Raw genomic sequence first — 23,542 nt, 5'->3', positions numbered from 1 at the left:
GGCCACCAAACACGGGCTGCCTGAGTTCAAATCCTGAATGGACCAAGTTGGGTGAATCATTTAACTGCTCTGTGCCACAGTTTCCCCATCTGTAAGGTGGGGTGATGAGAACAGTTTTCTTGATAAGGAATGTATTTTATATGAGCATATATTAAACAATAGCATCAAGCTCTCTTCTACACTTTTCCTGTGGAAGCACTTAATTCCCACAAACCCCTAGGGGAAGGTTTATTTATTAATTCATTCATTTATTTAAAACTATTTTTAAAAACATGGTCTCTTATAGCCCCCACTGGCCTTAAACTCACTCTTTAGGCAAGGATGACCTTGAACTCCCAATCTTCCTGAAAGTACAGGTATAAGCCACCATGCCCAGCTGCAAAAAGTATCTCTATTATTATTACAACCGAGGTAACAGAGGCACAGAGAGATTTAGTATCTTCTCCCATGCTGTGCAACCAGAGAGGCAAGCTGTGGAGCCAGGCTCCAGCCCTCGTGCAGTTGTTGGAAGGATTAAATATGCTTATAACAATGCCTGCTTTACAGAAAGCCACAATAAGTCTCAGCTGCCGCTACAAGTGTTATGCCCTCCTACCCCAACTCTTGGAAGCCTACTTGGTCCCAGATGGCAGTTGTGTTTATGTAAAAAGTCTCCTTCTGAGGTCTAGCCACACTGCAGCCTCCTCTGCCCCATTAGGGACACAGCCCTGCAGCACAACAAATAGCATCCACTCTATACTTGCTCTGTTTTCTGGTCAATTGTCTGCATGTCTCTCTCCACGGATGGCTGGGACATCCGGCTTATCCTGGCTGAGAAGTCCCCAGAGGACAGGAAACGCAGCAGTGTGAACTCAGCATGAAATGAAATGGGTCTAGAGTGCCAGCGGTGCCAGCGACATCCTGGGGTCTGCTAGAGTCGAGGGAGATGGCGGCAAGGTGTGTGGCTCGGTGACCCTGTTTCCTTCCCTGCCACTTGGCCGGGGTCTACAGCGACTGGCCTGAGCTTGGACCATGTGCAGTCACCACAGTGAGTCCTGGTGGCAGTGGAAAGGAAAGGGGATGAGAGGAGAAGGGCATGAGCTGCAGACAAGCAGGGCTCAAATCCTGACCCAGCCCGGAGATGCAAGTCTTCAGACAGGCTTCAGAGCCTCCCAGAGCCTGAGGTTTTTCCTTTCTAACAGGAGTAAGACCATTGTTGAAGAGCCACACTGTGTTCACAAAGAACTTTGTATAAGGAGCACCTAGTGTGTGCTTACACATAGTAGGCTTCGATAAATGGTGGCCATCTTTATCACTTGCTGTCTTAGCATTTGGGAAATTGGGGGGCAATGTTGCTAGTTTAAGTCCATCTGCTGACTCAGCATCAATCATGAGCCTAAGGCTGATCCCTCCTCAGGGAGAACGAGGCCAAGGTCGACGGAACTACAAAGTCTACAAGAGGTTTTACTCACTATGTTCTTTGATGTTTGCTCTCACCTCTGTGCTGCAGCCATGAGCTCAGAACAATCTCTTCATGCTCTCCCCGAGAGCACGGCACTCACACCTCACTCTTACCCCAGACGAAGTCCTAGCAGATATGCCGCATTTCTTAGAATGAGCTCTCTGGGCTCCAGTCCACGAGACTTGAACTTGTGGCTTAAAGACAGAGTCTGCTCACCAAGGGAAAAGACAAAGACCAGAAGTAAACTCTCCCAGCAGGAGGCCAACTGCACAGTCCTCTCCTGGTCTGTGTGTTTATCAACCCTCCTATGAGAAGGAGGCGGGGAGGAGGCTCTGGCTGAGTCCCCAGTGACATGTGTTTCTCTGAGAGAAGATCCCTTCAGTGTGTGTCCACTTAGCACTCACTCAAACGTGCCACAAAGTGGAAGTAATTAAGGAATCCATGTAAACCTCAAGGCAACCCTTTCTAGTCCTGTACACAGCCTCACTCACACATGTGACCATGTGGCAGAGTCAGCCCTGGTTTCCTTGCCTCTTCAAATTAAGATCTGATGACGACCTTGCAGAGAGAGCCAGCACTGAGTGTGAGCAGATGGGCTCAATGCCAAGTTGTCCCTGGAAGAGCCAGGGGGACCCTGGGATAGTCGGGGAACACACAAAAGCACCTGTGGACTAGAATCTTAGACTCTTGCCCCCAGGGCCAAAGCAGAAGGAACAGCTGGCTGTGGACAGTCTTTGGCACACATAAAGGCCATTCCCAACACCCCAGGATGGTGGCAAGACATCATGGGAAAATTTCTTCTTGCTATATAAAGATTATAAAGTGTTCGTTTGGACTCTGTTCCAGGCAGAAAGAACTCTTTGGCATTCTCCTTCTCTCTCCCTTCTAGGACCCTGCACCTCCCCCATGCTTATGAGAAGAGCAGAGAAAGCCTGGTGGCTTCTATTCAGTTGGGAAAACCTGGCTCACAGGGGAGGCATGGGCAACAGATTGCTCACTCTGGATTCCTTGCTCATCAAACAGGGAATTCACCAACAGTCTGAGCCTAAAGGAAAGTCTCCTATTTCCCACATATTAGTATTAAACCTGATTAAAATTAGTATTAAATCTGATTTAAATTAGTATTAAAACCAGGAAATAGCCTGGAGATGATGGCACATACCTTTAATCCCAGCACTCAGGAGGCAGAGGCAGGCGGATCTCTGAGTCTGAGGCTGGCCTAGTCTACATAGTGAGTTCTGGGACAGCCAAGGCTACACAGAGAAACCCTGTCTCAAAAACGAAACCAAAAACAAAAGAAAAAAAGGAAAAGAAGAAGTAGCAATGAGCCCACTGTCCCATGTGAAGTGGGCTCTACTGCAGCTCTATGCACACCTGATACAGTCAACTGCTTTGTCAACAGGTATGGGCAGGACACTGGGTGGGACTTCAGGGACACCAACAACTATTCTGAAAGGGTTTGCAGAGTCACCCCTATACTGTGAGCTCCTTGAGAGCAGATCAAAGCCCCCCTCCTCTTCTGCAGTGCCAGCAGTGTTTGTTTGGCCCAGAGCAAATGCTCACTGGGCGCTTGCTGACTGAGTAGTGAATACACAAGTGAGAGACTCGCGACACGTCCAGAGTGAGTTCAGAAGCAAAAGGGCAAAACAGCAGAAACTTCATGATTGCCTTTCTTCCTCTCCTATCTTCTTCAATCTCAGTAAAGCCTAGGGCCCCTCACAAAGAAGGCGTATCCTAACTCTCTCCCCATCCATCCCATCAAAGAGCTCAGTGGATCCTCAGCAGAGATGTGTCTGTCACCATGACAACCAGCGAGGACCACAACACAGGCAGCGCCATGAACCTTGATCCCCTTCCCTTGGTATCTTGGGGGAGATTGGCGCTTCCCATTGTTCTGTGTGAAGCCCACCTCTAGAGTTCAAGGCTTCTTGCCTCCCCACACGCGGATCCCCTAACCTGGGATCTGGAGGACCATTTTCAGATCTGACTGATAAGAGTGCTCTCCAATATAGCAAGTCCAGGGGTTCCTAGTGTCAGCCTGCAGCAGACACGAAAAGCAAAAGTCCTCTTCCCAGCTCATGGGGTCATAATTAGGAAGGAGCGCCTGGCTAGGTGGATGGAGATCATTAGCCTAACAATGTGGTATACACATAAGGAAGCCATTACGCTAACAAAACTGCAAATGTAAAAATAGAGCCGCACATAGTTTCCTGGTTACCGCATTCTATTCTGATGCTTTGTCAGCGCCTGTGAAATTCAGTTCGCTTTTGTCCCCTGCCGTGCCCTGCTCCCACTGCATGTGTGCTATTGTGGGAGGAGATGGCTACCCTTTAAATGCCCGGGCCTTGCCCCAGGACTGTCTTCCGCAAGGCCTGCTGTAGGAAGTGAGTGCGGCAGTCCTGCAGTTGCTCTAAGATCACTGCTGTTGAGCTCTGTAGAGCCAGTTCACCTACCTTCCCACCGAACGGAGAAGACACAGTGATGTGCTATCACTGTCAAATGATGTCAAGGCCAGGCTGTGAGCTAACCTCACATTTTGCCCACTGGAGCAGAGCACAGAGATGAAGCTATAAGACCAACCCTCTGGGCAGGCTTGGGCCTTCTGAGCAAGTTCATTACGGACTGACGGTGTCAGGGTTATAAGATTTGTCTGGCATGCATGGGCCCCTGGGTTTACTCCTCAGCACCGCAAACAAAATCAAGTTTGTTTTGCCAGAGCAAATTTCCCTTGGCCTAGGAAGCTGACAGATAGAGTGTGTTTCCCGGTGTGCTGCTATGTGTAGTTCGGTGCACACGCTGCTGAATTCTACGGTTTATTTTTATTTTTTAATATTGCTAGGAAATCAATCAGCACATAGACCTAAATGCAATGCAGAGTGTAGAATATGACTCTCTTAGGTCCTAGCTAGTGAGCATATTTGGAAGAGGCATATTACTGAATTTGAATTCTAGGGTCTACTCGGTCAGTCTGGGGTCTTTGGGTTTGTTAGCAGCATGTGTGCTCTGGGTGACACTGGCTACAGGGTGACATGGGGAAGGAGACAGGTGTGGGAGTGGCTTATTATTAAGAGTGTTCCTGGGCGTGAAGCAGGGGTCAGGCAGCTGGGCAGGTAGCTATGGACTGCCACCCGGGCTCCCAGCACCTTCACATTGAACTTGGGCTTCACCACAACCTGGCTGTCACTCTCCCAGCTCGTCACCTTTCTATTGTGATCTCCCTGTGACACACACAGAGATTCTCACAATCTGAGCACTGGACACACGTGACAGTGACCCCTCATGGCCACCTTCCTAGCCTGACCCTGAGGTGCTTTTGGACTTGACAGCTTTACCCTGAGTTGAGTCAAGCATGGAAGAAATTATCAGGACAGTTCACAGGTTAGTTAGTATCTCATTGTCATGAGACAGACCTGAGGGCCGGGGAGATGGCTCTGCAGGTAAAGGCATTTGTTATCAAGGCTGATGGTCTGAGATCAGTCCTGGAACTCATATGATGGAAGGAGAGGACCAATTCTTACAAGTTGTCCTCTGACCTCCACATGTGCCCTGACACCTGTATATATATATACACACACACACACCCCTAATTTTTGAAAAATATAGGGCTGGCTTGGTGCTAACCTGATCTTCATAGCAAGTTGCAGTCCAGCTAGAGTTACATAGTAGAACTCTGCTTCAAAAAATAGACTAAAATAAACATTTTTTTTAAAGAGATAGATCCAAGATGGATGTGGTGGCATCACTTAGCACTGGAGAATGACAGGTTTGAGACAAGCTCGGAGTCCTTAGTGAGGTCCTGTCACAAAGCAATAGAAAAGAAGCGGGTCCCTAGTCCCAGGCCACTTCATCCCTTGGAGAGAAGGAGAGTCCAGACAGCGATGGGCTCCTGTGTAGGAAGTCTTCCCCAGGCAGGGTACTTACCCATGCAGGACAAGCTGTCCTCAGTCCTGCTAGTGGGGCTGCTATATCCATCAAGGGTCCAGCTTTCCTGAGGAACGGGGCCAGGCTCCTGGTCCGTTTGCAACCTGTGGGGCCGAGAAAGAAAGGTAACTCATGTCTTCAAAGCCCTTCTGTGGGCTAGGCAAACCCTTTTTGAGCTTGGGTACTCTTATCTACCATGCTCTCAGCTCTCTGGGCCACCCCTTCCTGGGGACATGTGTACATGCGGACACTCCAGCAAGCAGCAGAGCTGGGCCAGGAAGGAGTCCCCGAGGGCACTGAAATGTTCAACATCTGTTGCCCTTTGTTGCCCAGCAGCATACATCATTCCCAGAGCAGAAAGATACCCCTGCATCTCAGGCCTGGGTTCCTCTGCCCTGCTGTGATTCTTGTCCTTAGGATGCTCATGTTTGCACAGCAAAAAGCATACCCGCAGGGAAGGGCTGTCTCTGACGTTGAAGCCACTGACTCCTGGTACTCAGAGGGCATTTGGCCTCTGTGGAACTGCTCACCTCAAGCACACTAGGTCAGGAAAGGAGGGGTACCTCAGCCTGAGTCACAATGACTCCCAGGAGGACAAGCCCATGCTAGATCCATGGTCCCAACAGGAAGGAAGGGTGAGGTCTCTGGACATTGGCTACCAAGTGTACAGACCTCAGAACTCAGCCCCAACCGTACAATTGCTCTAGGAACAAAGGCTGTGGGAGCTCTCCTTACATGCAATTACCCTGGGCTCAGAGCAGTCCCGCCTATCCCCATATCCCCGCCCAATGTCACCAGCTAAATGGACCCTTTGGCAGCTTGGCAGGAGGGGGAAGGGAGGGCTGTGCAGACAAGAGGGGAAAATTGACAGGCTGGGCCAGGGGACCCTGGGAGTCTCTAGCGCTGCTGCAATTTGTCTCTTAGGTTTTCACTTTTTCCAATACCTCTACGTCTGGGACTCTGAATCCATCTCTGCCATGAGCTCACTGTGTAACCCAACCAAGCGTCTTCCCCTCTCTGGGCCTGGTTTTCATCAGGACCAGGAGTGATGACCTCTGAAGGGCCAGGCTGAAGTTGCTTACTGGGTCTGCAGCAGGGGTTTGTGGGTATTGCTGCCTCTCTCTGAGCCATCTGGGCAGCGATGAGGTGTTTGTTGTATGCCTGCCACCCTCAGATGGATGCTGGGTACAAGGGAGGGTGGGAGTAAACTAAGAAAGCAGGAGATCTCGTTCTGCTGGCCCCTGGGAGGTGTTGATATAATGGGGACACTCATCTTATTCAAGTGTACAACAGTCAAGGGGACGGGGGAAACGAAACAGTTGTTTTCCTGGAAAAAAAAAAATCAGAATGGACAGGCAACATATTGTCGTGAAAATAACAGGACAGCTTACTGGTGTGAGGGAATTCTATATACTATGTGAAAGCTTTCACTGATAGTATTATATATAAGCAGTGTCTGACTTGGAGGAGCCAGGTGCTGTCTACTGCGGCACTGTGTCACAACGACAGGTAAGAACGAGCCATCTGTCTGTACCAGGATTCCCAAACCCAGGAGCATAAAGGAAGGTGGCCTCTGCCTCTCTGCTATTAGTTGGCTCTGCACATGAGTCTGTACCTGCCTCTATTCCCTATATATGCCGGAGTTTGTCTCGCTTTTCAGCCCCAAAGGACAGGGCAACTTAGGCCAGAAGTCAGAGAGAGGCTGAACCAGAGAGAAGAGGAAAACCACAGTGGTGACCTCAGCGACTCCACTCTCCTGACACCTTTAGCCAGCCATCCCTCCTTAACTAAAGTCTGCTGCAAGACTGGCCCGTGGATGGAAGGCATGCATGATCAGCGGACGACAGCGCTTGGTAGCGGGGGAGAGGTACGATGACGATGCAGGCACACTGGCCCTTTTACAGAAACATACCAAGAGTAAGGAGAAAATTGTGATGGAATTGGACGTGTGAGACCAGAAACTGGATTGGCCAGAGGGACATTCTACCTTCTGGGGTTCAAGAAGGAAGGGCATCAGGAGGATGTGGGAGGTGGCAGGCAGTTGAGTGTCACTGGGTTGACCACATCCAGGATTTTGAAAAGATATGGCTGGGAGGTTGGGGCAAAGTGAAAGACGGGTAATGGATTTGTTCCCCAGATCAGGCTGGAGACAGGAGGAGGAAACCCATTAACCTCTGCTTCTGAATACACCTGAGGTTTTACAACGCCCAAGGTGTTGTGGGTGGAGGGTAGATTTCCACGAAAACAGGATGTCTATGGATTCTAGGGAACAGATGGCACCTCCTTGGCTGTAGAGCTTAGATGAGTGGCCTAGCCAAGCTCTTGGCAGAGCTTGTCCATGGCAGCAGCTCTCGGCCGTGCAGGGTGTGCAGAGATCCAGCCCATCTGCCTACAGCATGCCGGGGTATCCTCCATCCAAATCTTATTCCTGCTGTGACCCATCCTCCAACCACCACTGATGGCCTGGGAAGTGCAAGGTCTAAGGGTGGGCGGTGAGGACACCGCTTCCCCGAGGTGCAACAATCCCATTAATGTTTAAAATGCAAGCGTGCAGTCAATGTATGCTGAGTCCAAACACCGCTCTGTTTAAGTTGCGATAAAATGTTCAGAGGGAAATACTCTGACCTCTTTGAAAAACGCCAGATTGTAAATATACCAGGGGACTTGTAGGGTGGATAATATAAAACCCGAGACTACTTAATACCTTGACACTTTTTCCCAAAGAATGAATTCAAAATGAAGGGAATCAGGTAGGAAAAGGAAGTCGCAGTCACCTGGGAGGCATTTAGCTGTTAGGGAAAAGGCCATTCCAAAGAAGGCTGGGGCTCGAGTCTGGCTCAGGAGTAGAGTCCTTGCCCAGCATGCAGGTAGCTGTGTGTTGGAACCCCAGCAAATGGGAAACAAACAAGGAACTTCTATGTCTATGCTTCTTGGTTCAGCTTTAGCTTCAGACTCTCAGCGGGGAAAGAAAAGGGACAGATGTGACCGCCCCTCTGTGCATTGAGTCGGTAGGAACAGTTGGGTCAAAGGGCTCACCTGGCTAAGGACTCGTGGGCTGTGGAATCTGCTGGGATCTTGCAGTAATATAACTCCCTGCCTTATTGTCGGCCTTTCTCGCTGTCGGAAAGATTTTCCTGTCCAGCCTCAAATCTGTCTTGAGCTAATTCCTAGCCACCATGCCACTGAGTCAGCTCTTTGGAGCTGCCCCAAGCAAACTAATTCATCTTACAGCATGACAGCCTTTCCCATATGTGAGAACAGCTCACAGACCATCCTGCACCTTCTCGTCCAAAGCAAGCTAACTTCTTTGCTTCCTCTAATTATTCTTTTTTTTTTTTTTTTGGATTTTTCGAGACAGGGTTTCTCTGAAGTTTTTGGTGCCTCTCCTGGAACTAGCTCTTGTAGACCAGGCTGGCCTCGAACTCACAGAGATCCGCCTGCCTCTGCCTCCCGAGTGCTGGGATTAAAGGCGTGTGCCACCACCGCCCGGCTTCTAATTATTCTTTAAACACCTTTGTGGGACTCCTCGCCAATCTGCCGGCCCTTTTCTAAATGTGTTTTGGTGCGCCGATGTCCTTTTAAAACCTGGTGCTCATAACTGAATGTAGCACTGCAAGTGAGGCCTGACCACAAGCAAAATACAGTGGATATTAACTTCCTTGTCCGGATCCCAACACTTATTCCTGTGATATAAAGTTGCACACAACTGTTTAGAGATCTATATGCATGTGAGTTGATCTCTAGTGAAGGATGATACTCGTAGGACCCTGGCCTTCAGCTGCTCTGATATCTGTCTCAGAGGTCCCCAGTACCCAGGGGCTGATGCACGAGCTTTTATATACCCCAAAATGCAAACTAGTAGCTACTTCCTATATTCGCACGGGAGTGGGGGAAACTCAGGAAGTGAGTACGGTCAGGAAAGGGTTTAGTTTGCATTCGGGCTTTTCTTTTTCTTTCTTTCTTTATTTTGAGACAGGGTTTCTCTGTAGCTTTGGAGCCTCTCCTGGAACTAGCTCTTGTAGACCAGGTTAGCCTCGAACTCACAGAGATCCGCTTGCTTCTTTCTCCCGAGTACTGGGATTAAAGGCATGCGCCACCACCACCTGGCTGCATTCGGGCATTTCTAACCTACATAATGATTAGTAATTAAAATTTAGTTTACTCAATGTGGTCATGTTAGTAAAGAGTTATTTTTACTTAAAAGGCGTAGTTGGCTAAATGTTATTCCACGTACTCAACTTGCCATGTCTGAAAGCTCGAGAGGCTGGCGTGTTGGCCACACTGCTGTGAGCACATGGTCACTGCCAATGACAACAACACCTACGTAGTGATTTAAAAAGTATTACTGACTGCCAATACACCATGCACATAAACAGGCACAAGGCCGTGCGACAAGCGGTGCAAGCAGCGAGAGAAAGAGAGATGGACAGACAGACACAGAAACGTTATCAGAACAGCACAGAGAAGCAGTTGAGTACTCAAGCTACGGAAGAGTCGGCGCTCAAGACAACAGTTTGTCTAACACACAGTGGTGGCAGAGGGCCTACACAAACTTGGCAAGCCAAGAGCACCCGCTGACCCTCCTGCCTGTGTATCGGGTGCTTAGACATCTTTAATACCCTAATACAGCTCCGTCATTTCCAAGTATGTGAAATGGCCATGTTAGGGACACCCTCATGAGTCTCTGTTTGTTGTCAAGGTCCAGAGTTGAGAAAAAGCAGAGGATTTAAGATTATAGGTCTGTCTCGCAAACCCAAGTTTCTAGCCATCCCTTTTCCTAGCTTTTGGCCCTGTAGTCTCCACCAGCCATTTGTCACCAAAGCCTCTGTTCTCAGTGAGTTTGCCTCATGTCCTCAGGGCCATTGTTCCTCTTTCTCTCTCCACACCCCAGCTCACCTGTACTGAAAGGGGGCCACCGTGGCTGTGATTGGCTGGGTCTGCTGATGGGCGGAGGAAAAGCTAATGACGCCAGGAGTCGGAGAGGGCCTCATGCTGTGCACAGGGCTGCAGACCTGAGAGGAGGTCCCTGAAGCTGCCCCTTCATCAGGCTCCAGAGACCTAGGGCGTTTGTAGGTTTTGTCTCTTTCTTCTTTTCCCTGGCAGGTAGGGAGCATTCGACCTTCATAAGGCCCTGGAATTTGAGTTTCTCCATAACAGCTTGTCTGGGGTGGGCTCCTTCCCCTGGTCTGGCGAGCGGAGATCCCTTCCTGGGTCTTCTTCCTCTGGGTGCTTTGTGTCTCCCCAGTTCTTCTGGATCCCGCCTGACTGGAGAAGGCTGTTTTGGGGGTTATCCTGGGGCTGCTCCAAGGGGAGCTGGGGAGGCTTTCCACATTCTCAGCTAACTCCTTGGCTGGCCCTGCCGCCCTGGGGGTGCCTCTTCCTCTGTAGGCCTTGGGTGAAGAGTTTCTGGAAGAAACTGCAGTCTTGCCCCGTCTTGGGGAGGTAGCACGCTGGGGGCTCAGGGCCAAGTCAGCCTGCCGAGGCCGCAGCTGGGGAGAAGCGCCTGGGGTGTGAATCCTGGTCTGTGAGGAAGCCCGAGGCACAGGGATGGAAGAGGCGTAGTGTGGGCGGCTGGCAGAATTCACGTTGGCCATCCCCTGCGTCGTCAGCAACAGAGCTGGGGCTGCACTAGGATCCTGCAGAGACGGAGAAGAGGAGAATGTCAGGTAAAGTCTCACATCCCTGTCCCTGGTGCATAAGGATGGTGCTGGCATTAACAGACAGCTGTGGGCTTCCTGCCTGAATCTGGACGAACAGGTAAGCCTATGCACGAAAAGCCTTTGAGAACACGCTCTGCGCATGAGTTTTGTTTGACTTTCCTTGACTCTGCTCCTCTCCAGTCATGGAGACAGACTCACCTCACAGACGCTAGGGGATCAGGACTTTCAGAGTACCCCAAGTCCTTTAGATACCTCCTGAGGGAAATGCAATATCCTCCTACATGCCATTGGACCCAATGGCATGCAGACCACAGTTCTTCCAATCCAGAAACTTGTCTCCGTGAGGCCCAGGCTCCTCCCACTCTCTTACCCTCCTAGCTGATGACCTCCTCTGGTCCTTTTCCTAATCCTACAACAACAGGGGATTTGAGCCCTGGCCATGGGTCCTTTCTGCTCATTCCCCACCTGCATCCTCAAGACTGTTTTTTGCCACTTCCTCCCCCCTCATCTAACCTCAGAAACTGAGGGTCTCACCTGAAGGTCAAATACCTTCAGTCACCAGCACGTTTTCCCTTCTCTTCCACCTCGATCCGTTCATTATCCCATCTCCCTTCCAGATCTCAGCCTTCCTTTCCCACCCCAGGTCCCCAGTTCTGCCATGTTAATGAGTGAAGAGAATTAATCAAAGAGAATCTGTAGTGTTACAAAGGCACATATAATTAAATTAGGATCAATTTAAGAGTCAAGTCTTTAAAAATCAAAATATAAGAATTTACAGAATACAGACACGAACATGTCCATGATTTTGTTACGGGAAAAATAAAACTTTCTTAGCACCACATCAAAGGCAGAAATAATAAAGGAGCCCGGAGGTGGTGGTGCACACCTTTAATCCCAGCAGCACTCGGGAGGCAGAGGCAGGTGGATCTCTGTGAGTTCAAGGCCAGCCTGGTCTACAGAGAGAGTTCCAGGGCAGCCAATGCTATTACACAGAGAAACCCTGTCTTGAAAAACAAAACAAAACAAAAATAAATAAATAAAAACAAAACAAAAAAAGAAGCCAGCATCAGAGTTGGGGATGTTTATGCCATTGGCGATCTCTCCCTGACCTTTGAGCTGTGGACTAGCCTGTGAGAAGCCAAGATAGATGCTCCAGTCAGGGTGGGTCTGTAGAAGCAACTTGGAGGCTGTGAGAACATACAGGCATTCTCCCAACAGATGACAAGAAAGAGAAGCCATATCCTCTCCCCTCCCTCCAGTTTATACTTTAGTGGTCCTGATGACATTACTGGATGACCTAAGGTACCCTCCACTTGCTCCATTAGAGGTAGCTAGCCAAGCCATGTGCATTCAGAGACCACAATGAGCTCTCTTCTCCCCTCCAGGGTCACTGCATGGAGGACCACACCCAAGGCTCGGCTGACTCCTGCTTGCCCTGCTGTGCACTCCTAGCCCTTCTGCCTGGTCAGATTGAGGGAGTGAGTCACCCCTGGTCTGCTCGGGGTGCACAGCATCCTACTCTGTCTTCAGTCCCAGCATGAAAGGACCGAGGGTTCTCCCACAAAGATATCTGAGAGAAACGCAAGCAAGTACTGCCTGCGCCTGCAAGGACCTGGAAAAGTATGTAACCTCTCCGTGCCTGAAAAACGAAGACGCGATAAGACTGAGGCGCAGATCATGAGTCTTCAACAAGAAGAGAGCACCCTGCTAGACAGCCTATGGCCTCAGTGGGGTGGAGGGAGGACACAGCCTGTCACTGGCCTTCCGCCCAGCCATCCCCTATAGTGGTTAGCTCTGTCTGTCAGCTTTGGTGCCGAGCCCTAGCCTGGAGGTTTATGTGGGCTCACGGGGCTGACCTTGGCCTAGAACACTGAGCTGCGCTGGACTCTGAGCATTTGAACTGACCAGCAGGCCCACTTGCGACAAAGGCTTTAGACTACTGACCTATCGTACCCATGCTCAAGACTTCGGCATTTCTACGCTCTAGCCCCCGTGGTAAGCTGCTGCAAAGGCTTATTTCTGCTCCCATTCTTAATCCCAATCCAACGTGGGGACCAAACCCAGTTAGGCCCCTCAAACCACCCCTTCTGGAAACTTCATCTTTTAGAGAATTTACAAATTGCCTCTTGGTTCAGCCTGATTGATCGAGTGTCTCCAAGGTGCTGTGCCCTGACCCAAAAACCCATAGCAGCCCACCTACCTGCTCTGCCAGGAACCGCCAGCTCCTAGCCCTGCAGGACCTAGTCTGGACTTCCTGGCCTCAGATGTCCCCACGCCCTCTGGCTAGGGCTGGCTGGCTTTCCAGTTCTCGCAGTCTGAAGGCCAAGGCTGCTTCTAGCTCCCTTGCTAATGGAGTATACCCACTCATTGCTGCTTTCCCTAGATCATCATTTTTTTAAAAAGCATGATGGGAGAGGACTTTTAAAACCGTGCTGTGGTAGGTCGCTGGGGCCCCGCCCTGCCTCTCCATTGCAGCTGCTTGCCCCTCCTCCTCAGAAGGTCACCCTCTAGGAGACTGGAAGCAGGATGCTGCTTAGGAGGTGACAACCATTATCCCAGGTGGAGCCTGGGAGGGCCACAGCAGCCTTAGAGTGATGGAGGATCACGCACCAGGCAGCACATTATTCTAGCCTGTGGCAGAGGGGTCACCGAGGGGCATCCCTAGCTTGCCTCTAAGCGAGCATCTCCGGGCACTGTAAGGTGAACTCGCACATCTGCCCTTACCAAGCCGCTCCCTGTGTGCCTAGGAGCAGTCTCTCAGTGAGACATTATTTCGAATCCTCACAACAACCTGAGAAGGCAAGTCTCACCATTGCCCTTTCAAGGGATAGGAAGGTGATGTTGCGGTTAAGTGAGTTGTGCCAAGGTGTACCGGAGAGGGGGTGAGCCCTGCGGATCGGCAGGCTACGCTCACCATGTACCCAGCCTCAGCCCCAACACCACTTGTGCCATGATGGCCTCTCCCTTGCTGTCATGATGGTTCTGAGCCTCTCAGAGATGGAGCTGGGAAGGAGATCAAGTGCATAGGTTGGAGACCAGGGCAGGAGAAAATCGGTCATAGGCAGCACTGGGTGGTGAGCTCTTCTTTCCCCAACATCTCTTATATCTTATACTCTTTGTCCCCCTCATTCTGTTTGCCTTGGGTGGTTGGGATGAGAATGGAGCAGAGGCTTGGAGAGGGGGAGAGGTGATGGATTAACTCAGCCTGGCTACAGCTCTATTATGACTAGCAGGTGACTGGAGATACACGTGGTTAGGGTAGAAGCTTGTGTGATGGCTAATCTTGGGTGTCAGCTTGACTACATCTGGAATCAACTTTAACCCAAGCAGTTAGGCATCACTGTCAGGGATTTTATTGATTGGATCATTTAAGATGGGAAGACCCACCCTAAATCTGGACACATAAAAGGACATGGAAGAAGGAAGCTTTTGCTTTTTGCCTGCTTGCCTTTACTTTTGCTGGCAATTTCAGCTGTCCTGTTGTTGAGGCCTTGCTTGGCTGCTATTAGAACTTCTTTGAGATTCCACTGTAGACTTAAGCCCAGCAGCTCTCTAGGAATCCTCTAGGACTCCAGCATCAGATTGGGTCTATGGAGACATCCAGTCTCATGAACCGAAAAACTACAGGATTTCTGTCAGGAGACAGCCACTGTTGGACTATCTGGATCACAACCTGTAAGCCACTTTAATAAATCCCTTACATATGTGTGTGTATACAAATATATGTGGGATTTATTGAATGAATGATATGAATATATTAATTAATGAATATATGTATATAGTCATTATGTTCTTTTTTATTAGTTCTGTAGAGAATGCTGACTAATACAGCTTAGGACAAAGGGTAGGGGGTGGGAAAGACACATGGGTGTGGGCCTCTGAGCTGAGACATGGACAATGGTGCCTCCTGAGGTCATAAGTAGACCTCTGCCCGGTATTTTGTCCTGGGCCACAGTCTGATGCCTGCTGGCTGTGGCACCTACTGCACTCTTAGTGAGACAAATAATTTCGGAACTCTGTACTTGCTCTGGGGCCTATTCTGCTCCTGTTCTGCCCTCACTCCTCATTGTTTTGAGTCCTAAACAGGCATAATAATGGGATCCTGGGGAGATGTTTGACTCCATTCAAGCCAAAGAGCTTGGCTGTTACCACCATCAGCCTTCATGACACCTTCACAGTGCATCCGAGGAGCAGCCTGTCTGGTAGGTACTAAAGAGATAAAATAAAGCACCATTGAGACATCATAGTCTGTTAAGGTTATGATAGCTAGTGAGACTTCAAGGAAGAGGCAACAATAGGGCTGGTGGTTCAGTCTTGGAAATGGTGATGTGGTATAGGGTTCCTCATACCCACGGGTCTATCCATTCGCTCCATCATTCAGACCCTGCTCTTCAAAGAGATCGAGCGCTACAATGATGAAGAGTAAACTTCCAGACCCAAAGCCTGACTTTGCTTATAGTGTGACCCCTGGTAAGTTCTAGAACTTGTGTTTTCCATTCTACAAAATGAGACCAAGATCAGTTCCTGCCTATTAGGACAGCTTCAATAAGTAAGTTAGTTAAACACAAGAGGCTTAGAACCATGCTTCATCTGGCCCTCAACAAACAGTTGTTAGGACCTCAGTCTGATCTCTCTCATTTTATTATCATTAGTAGCATTTGTCTGTGTTATCTATTAGAAACAGGGCTTCATGTACCCAAGGCTGGCTTGGAGAGTTCTTGTAGCCAAGGACGACCTTGAACTTCTGACTCTCCTGCTTCCCTTCCCACACACTGGCATCACAGAATCAGCCTCCGTGTCTGGTTTATGCTAGAGATCTCAGGGATGGAGGTTGAGCTGCCTGGTTCTCCTGTTATAAATCTGCAGCAGGACAAACACTGCCCACCTGTTGTGGGATATTTGCACACTGTGTGAAGGTCTACTGCTGTGATTGGTTTAATAAAGAGCTGAATGGCCAATAGCTAGGCAGGAAGTATGGGTGGGACTTCTGGGCAGAGAGAGGAAGTAGGAGTAGATAATCTAAGTGTGGAGGAGATGCCAATGATACAGATATAGAGGGAGTCAGACACATAGAAAAGGTAAAAAGCCACATGGTAAAGTGTAGATTAATAAAAGCAGGTTGATTGGAGTTATAAGAGCTAGTGGACAGCCGAGCTTTCATAATTAATAATAAGTCTCCATGTTATTTGGGAGTTGGCTGGTAGGACAGAGGAAGATTCATTACACCCATACTGGATATGATTCCACTTAACCGTCTACCAGAGGAAGGAGAAAGAGGCTGACCAGTTGGAAAAACATGTGGTGGTAAGTGGAAGGCCAGTCTGGAAGGTTCATCACTTCTCACTATGTGGCTTCAGGAAAGTTTTCTAAGCCTGGAAATTTCTCTCACCTGCAAAATTTGGTCATGGGCTTTCAGAAAGATTAAATGAAGGAATAAAATAAGACACTCAGTATAGTAACAGGCACACAGCAGTAGTAGAAACTATGTTAGAACATCTGTCCCTCCTCCAGGAAAGGAACCAAATTCAGATGACAACTGGGACAGCCTGTTGTTTTGCAGTTAAGTTAAGAGGCTGGTGGCCTCGGGTGGAGCAGCCCCAGGATCCCAGCATGGTGTACAGCACACTCATCAAAAATTTGCACTTGATCAACCCACCCTATTCCCTTAGTGTCTATACTCCAACTACCTGCTCTCACACACTCACCCTGGTACCACAAACACATATTTAAAGATTTAATTTTAAAACTCTTGCGTGGGTGAGTGTGTGAGCATGTAAGAGCAGATGACTACAGAGGACAGAGGATCCACTGGAGCTGGGGTTACAAGCAGCTGTGAGCTGCCTGGCATGAGTCCTTTACGAGATCAGGAATGCTTTTAGTTCACCGGCATCTTTCTAGCCCCTTATATTTTATTTTTAAACTAAACTCCTTTTAGTTGTCTTTCCGAGCTGCATGCCTGACACCAGTCTAACCATTCTACTGCAGTAACTTGCAATTGTCCTACCCGTTGGTGTCACCATCATCCCTGCTTCAGAGGCACAGACTACAAAACCCAGGTAGGTTAAGGCTGTTGCTCAGGATCACATGGCTACAGATGGCAGAACCTAGGAGACACCTACAGAGCCCAGATTCCAAGCCTCTGTTTGCCGCTAGCCCTCTGCAGCTTCTCACCATATAGCTGGAACAAGGCTCCCTTCCAGCCCCCATCCCATCTCTTCACTCTGGCCCCAGGCCCCATCAGGACAAATGCCAGCTAACTGGCTTAATGCTCTGCAAATCCCAGAGCCAAGAAGTATTTTGGGTCTATAAATATTTTACTCAAGCTTAGAAGGTGGTGAGAGCCCAAGCGCTAGCTCCCTCCATTCTGCAGAGCCTAGGCAGGGTGTTTGGGGAGGAAGGTGGTCCATTATGAGGCTGGAGAACTCTCCAGATCCCTAGTTGTGGGACAGCTTTCCTCTGCCAGATCTGCCCTAGAGCAGCAGCCCGCAGTCAGGGCAGGGTGGGCGGGGTCTGGTCGTGGTGCTGATAGGACAGCTCCTCCCGCAGCTGCCAGTTAAAGAGGCCGCCACAGATCTTTGGGGAAGCAGTTAAGATGCCCACTCCATAAAGTCGGCCATCTTAATCACAGTATGACGAGGATGGATATGTTATGTTGGAATAAGAAGAAAGAATGGAGGAGAATAAAGGAAGGAAAAGGGGAGAGAAAAGAAAAATATAGAAAAGAGATGGAGGAAAATTACACAGCCATTGTTGGCCTGGAGCAGTCTACGGAGCACAGAGTGGCAGCTCGATGCAGATCTGGAGCCAGTTTCACCTGAATTGGCCACATCCTCATCTTCCTCATTCCCTCATACTGTCATACAGATATGGGCACTGATGCATCCTGCCTGAGGGCTAGAGGCAGTCCAGAGCAGCGCACTTCTTGGGTGCTAATGATGAGCGCTCGCCTTATAGCACTAGGTGTACTGATGGGGGAGTTAGGAGAGGAAGGCTACAGCAGTGGCCACTCTTCCACTAGGAGTGCTGCTTGTTATTGAGCTATGTCCTGGGCCCAGTGTTGACCACCCTTTCTACCATTAGCATCCATGGCAGCCACGTCAGTCAAAGCCGAGCAAGCACTGCTCAGAATGCTTCATTTCTAATCTAAACTTCATTTTCACCGGAGTATCACTGGGTCGCCTAATCTATGCAGGACTGGAGTGGAATGGATGCACAAAGCCAGACAGCAAGCTTTCATATGTTTAAAGCCATGGCATGGGGCTGTTGAGAAGGCTCAGCAGTGAAGAGCATACTGCTCGGGAGGAGAGATGGGTCAGCGGTTAAGAGCATGTACGTGTTCTTAAAGAGAGCCAGAATTTGATTCCCATCACCCACGCCAGGCAGCTCACAACAAACTGCAACTCTAATTCCAGGGGATGTGGCATCCCTCCAACCTCCTCAGACACCTAGACACAACTAACAATAATTAAAAAGAAAACAAAACACTCTGTTCTTTCAGAGGACCCAACATCTACACCAGGCAGTTCACAATTGCCTGGAACTTCAGCTCCAGGGCATCTGATGCCATCTTATGGACTCAGTGGGTGTGCACTTGAGTCCACATACCCATATATGGATATACATATATACACATAATTTTAAAATAGTAAAGTTGCCGGGCGATGGTGGCGCACGCCTTTAATCCCAGCACTCGGGAGGCAGAGGCAGGCGGATCTCTGTGAGTTCGAGACCAGCCTGGTCTACAGAGCTAGTTCCAGGACAGGCTCCAAAGCCACAGAGAAACCCTGTCTCGAAAAACCAAAAAAAATAAAAAAATAAAATAAAATAAAATAGTAAAGTTAATAATCTCCACAGTGGGCTGGAGAGATGGCTCAGTGGTCCAAAGCACCAGTTGCTCTTTCAAAGGACCCAGGTTCTATTCCCAGCACCCACAATTCTGAGCGCCCACATGGTGGTTCACAAATGTCTCTATCTCTGGTTCCAGGGGATCTGAAACACTTATCTGACCTCTGAGGGCATCAGCTATGCACGTGGTACACAAACATACATACAGCAAAACACTCATACATAGAAAATAAAATGCATTAAAAGTGGCATGTGTTAAAAGAGGGTGCAAAGTTGTGGGAATACTCCTGAAGGTGAGGCTTTCACTATAGGAAGAGAGCCTAGGGGCAACATCTGGGCCAGGAGGCTGACTTGGATGACCTGCGAGGAGCCAGAAGCCACAGAGGGAAGTCTTAGGCCATGTGTGTCTTTTCACAGCATCTTACTTCATTTGCCATGGGGTCTCTTTTGCCTTTGTAATCCTGATCGTTACTTCCCATAACTAAGCTCCAACTGAGGCTTTTCCTCTGGCTAGAACTCCAGTCTGGCTCCCCAGGGGCTGAACCTTAACAGAGAACGGACAGACATGTCCTTTGATGCCACAGTGAAAAGGTGACTTGGCTGTTCCAGCCTTTGGACACTTTGCACACAGACACATACTTCCATGGTCTGGATGATTTTGTTTTCCCAAAATCCGCATGCTGAGATGAATCTCCAAGGATAGCATTCAAAGGCCAGGCCCTCGGGAGGTGACTACGTCAAGGCAGAGTCCTTACAGATTGGATCAGTACCCTCTTCAAAGTGGCTTAAGGATGCTGTCCTTCTGTCATACGAAGATCCAGAAGACCCAGTGACCAGACAGTGAATCTGTTAATACCTTGATCTCATGTCTCGTGATCAGCATATTTCTGAGGTTTATATGTTCCATAGATGAGACACATGCCTGTACCTAAACACAGAGATATGCACCTCATCCCCCAGATATACACACTTATACTCTGGCCAGACACACACAGGCAAACCACACCCACACACATAAATACACATACACAGTCACATACTCTCATACACACACACATACAGATACACACAAACATATGTGTTCAACCTCACACGTTCTTTAACATATATATCATTTAAATCTTTAAAAAACTTGTTTACAAATGCAATTTAACCTTGTTTTTGTTTGTTTGACCCAGTGCTTATTCAGATAGACTGTCTAGTCAGAAAGTTCTAAGAATCCTCCTGTCTCTACCTTTTCAGCGATGCATTTATACATGCCAATGAGTCCCTAGCTTTTTACACAAATACCCTGGGAACTGATCTCAAGTCATTACGTTTATGTGGCAAGTGCTTTGCCACATCTCCCAGCTCCCTCACCACTACACTGCCCCCTTTCCTTCCACATCTTGCAGCATGCAGCAGGCTTTCCCTGGAGAATGGAGTAATGGACCTGGTACAGTACATGTGTGCTACCCAGGACAAGATACACAGGCAAAGATAGGCATCCCCTGCCTGCAAGGAAGAAGCTCGTCCCGAGTCACAGTGTGAAATGACAGAAGAGCCTGGTGTGACCACTCAGACTCCTGCCCATGATAGACCTCAGTCTCTCTCAGATCTGGAATTGTGAAGAGCCTCAAGAGACATTTGTTAGTGTTTATGTAGTCCAGTCTCTATCTTCTGCCAGCCCGAGAACAGAGCTGTTGGGGGCATCACCCCCGCAATTCAGCTGCCAGGTCCTTGGCAGAAAGGGGAATCACCTTAGGCACTCTGGAGAGCAGACAAGGGTGGACAGCTACTGGGTATCATTGAGTGGGCAGAAGATTGGCAGAAAGCAGAGGAAATGGCTACAATTTGGCATGGGAGCAGTGTGGGCTCAGTACCCCAGCGCCCGCCTGGCTGGCTCCTGGCTCAGAACAGGGATTAGGATTGTTCAAAGGCAGTGGGATCCATCATTTCCTTCCCATGTCCCGTCTGAGCCCCAGGCTTCTGCCAGCTCTTAGGAATTCCCTGATCCTGCAGATTGACATGGCCTCCTTTCTGACCAGATGGTGACATTCTTACAGAGGAAAGATGGGGTCCTGAGGGACTCTCAGGTACTCCCAACATAACTCGAGTAAATCGCCAGGCAGGGGTCCAGCCCTGCCTCTAGTCCAGTCCTACTGATCCCCGACAGAGGCTTCTGAATGCAGCAAAACCCAGACTTGGAATGCCTGTCACCTACTTTCCCAAACAGCATTCCCTAACTGTTCCCTGACCATGAGCTGTTCCATCTACACCCAGGCTGCCAAAGACAGGGCACTCTGAGATCTCAAACACCACACAGAATCAGCAGCCACTACCTTCCTCCTAGATCTCAGAACCAGTCACCCCATTCCCCTAGGCTAGAAGTTCTTCTATGCATCTCACCTCTACCCCTCTAGTTAAAAAACAAAATGCACTTTCTAGTTCCTCATACTGGGGGCTTGCTACTCTCAGTTCCTGGCCTCAGCCACAGAACTGGAGTTTGGACTTCAGGGAGGGGCCGCGGAACTTCCTGGTTGCAGACTCCTGCTGTCAGCATATCTGGTATAGCTCGCTGATTTGCTCCATCCAGCGGCTCCACTCAAAGCAGTATCTTTGATTCCTTTTCAATTAGCCCAGAGGAATGATTTAATGCTAATGAAAATCAATGGTTTAAAACTGTCCCACAAATCACAGGGGGCTGGAGGTCTGTTATAAGTGTCTCTTGGGGAAGTTGGGATGGGCCTGGGAAGCATGGGACCCGCCCACAGTTTTCTACAACTATATAGTTAGACAGAGAAGCCACTCTCCCCGCCTGCTCCCCACCCTCTTCTCCTCCCACTCTTCCCAGGCACTTTCCTGGAATTCAGAATGTTCCTGCTTTACGACCAATGCCAAACACCACTGTGTTTGGCTCCTGTGATGAAGATTATAGTTTGAAGCCACCGGACGCACATGTCTAGGTTCCAAGAATCAGTTGCTGGAGGTCTGGTTTCTTAAGGGACAGCTTAGGTACAGGGTGGATTGACCCAGGCTGGACTGCTGGGCTGCTGGGGGGGGGGGAGTGGAGGGAGCAGCTGTGCGTGGAGCCTTGAGGGTGGGGAGTTCCATGAAGACAGAGAGAGCAGAGACCCTGGCAGCCAGCCAGACGACAGGTCTCTTTAGGACTGACTGGCTCAATCTTCCCACGTTTAACTTATTATGATTTTTCTCCCCCAACACAAGGTTTCCAGCATCACTCACAGATGAGTTTTCCAGCTGGGCAGATGGAGGTGTATCGGTCAGCAAAGCTTAGGGCACAGGGCTGGGCCAGGGGAAGGGAGGTTCCTTGATGGTAGGGTAGGAGAGAGCTCTCTAGGATTCTGGAATGCTCAAGCTCCAAGCTGCTTTTCTGGGGTGGGGGGATTCCCACCATCCACACCTATCCTTCCCCACACTGGGCTGGGTTTTGCCTGCAATACTCTGGGTCTCAGCACCCTGGGAGTGTGTGCACAAGGTCTCAGATCAGCACCATCTCCACTTGCAAGGGCTGATAGAAGGTTTGAGCAGGCTACCTGACAAGGCGAGTGTAGTGTCTCCACAGCTGGAATATACTGGCATTCCCATGCTCGGACCAGATACAAGTCAGGCAGATGAGTACCACACACCTGCCCTCACCCCCCACCCAATGACAGTATTAGCTTTTCATGAATTTGTTTGCTTGTTTGTTTGTTCTGTTTTTCAGGGTGTTTGGAGAATCTGACTGTGTCTGTGAGGTGTGTGGAGGATCTGACTGTGTCTGTGGGGTGCGTGGAGGATCCTGACTCTGTCTGTGAGGTGTGTGGAGGATCTGACTCTGTGAGGTGTGTGGCTTTGGGAAAGTTGCTCAGCCTCTCAAGCTTTGCTTGCTTCTATATAACAAGGATGACACATACCACTGAACTGTGAAGATGAAATGGGCAAAGCATAGAACACATAGAGAGTACTTTAAAATTATTACTATTAGAGCTGGAGAGATGGCTGGCTGGTTCAAAGTAAGAGTACTTGCTGCTCTTCCAGAGGCTCAGAGTACTATGCCCAAGCACCCAGATTAGCTCCTGGCAATGTCTGCTCCAGGGAATCCAAGGCCCTCTTCTGGTCTCTGCAGGCACCAGCACAACCTGACACATATGCATACACATAAAAATAAAATTTACCTTTTCTTAAAAAAACCCAAAGGGTAGTTACTACTCTTAAAAAAATCACAACATATATTAGAAAAAAACAAACCCCCAAAATACACATATACTATAAAATTGCGGCTGTACTATAGTTACAAGTGTACATTTCTTTACCGTGTACTAAGCATCTTTGCCTTTTACTTTAAGTTTCCAAATGTCATTCTTTTTTTTTAAACTTTTTTTTAATATTTATTTATTATTTATTATGTATACAATAGTCTATCTGTGTGCATGCCGAAGGCCAGAAGAGGGCACCAGACCTTATTGCAGATGGTTGTGAGCCACCATGTGGTTGCTGGGAATTGAACTCAGGGCCTTTGGAAGAGCAGGCAATGCTCTTAACCACTGAGCCATATCTCCAGCCCCTCCAAATGTCATTCTAAGCACATTTATCGGATCATGAATCATTATGGAAATGTATTGTCTGAACCCCGTAAACCCCTCCACCACTGCTGCCCACGTATGGTGTTTCCAGTTTTCCCCAATTGCGGTTT

At 49.0% G+C, this 23,542-nt stretch overlaps 1 protein-coding gene across 8 annotated transcripts in view; it reads right to left on the bottom strand.

The window, feature by feature from the left end:
• The window catches only part of Nav1 (neuron navigator 1), a 251,746-nt gene that overhangs the window by 162,139 nt on the left and 66,065 nt on the right, over positions 1-23,542 (bottom strand). For 7 of the 8 annotated variants that reach the window (XM_057769886.1, XM_057769888.1, XM_057769890.1 and 4 more), the window contains exons 1-2: positions 10,259-12,445; positions 5,363-5,466 (exon numbers count right to left, since the gene is read on the bottom strand). In XM_057769886.1, the coding sequence (XP_057625869.1) occupies positions 5,363-5,466; positions 10,259-11,163 (1,009 nt within the window). In that variant the 5' untranslated portion in view covers positions 11,164-12,445. Of the gene's footprint in view, positions 1-5,362; positions 5,467-10,258; positions 12,446-23,542 lie in introns of those variants that run through there. The other variant, XM_057769893.1, reaches the window with a different exon arrangement.

Source organism: Chionomys nivalis, chromosome 5 (genome assembly GCF_950005125.1).
Source record: "Chionomys nivalis chromosome 5, mChiNiv1.1, whole genome shotgun sequence".
NCBI lineage: Eukaryota > Metazoa > Chordata > Mammalia > Rodentia > Cricetidae > Chionomys > Chionomys nivalis.
This window is presented reverse-complemented; position numbering and strand designations above follow the sequence as displayed.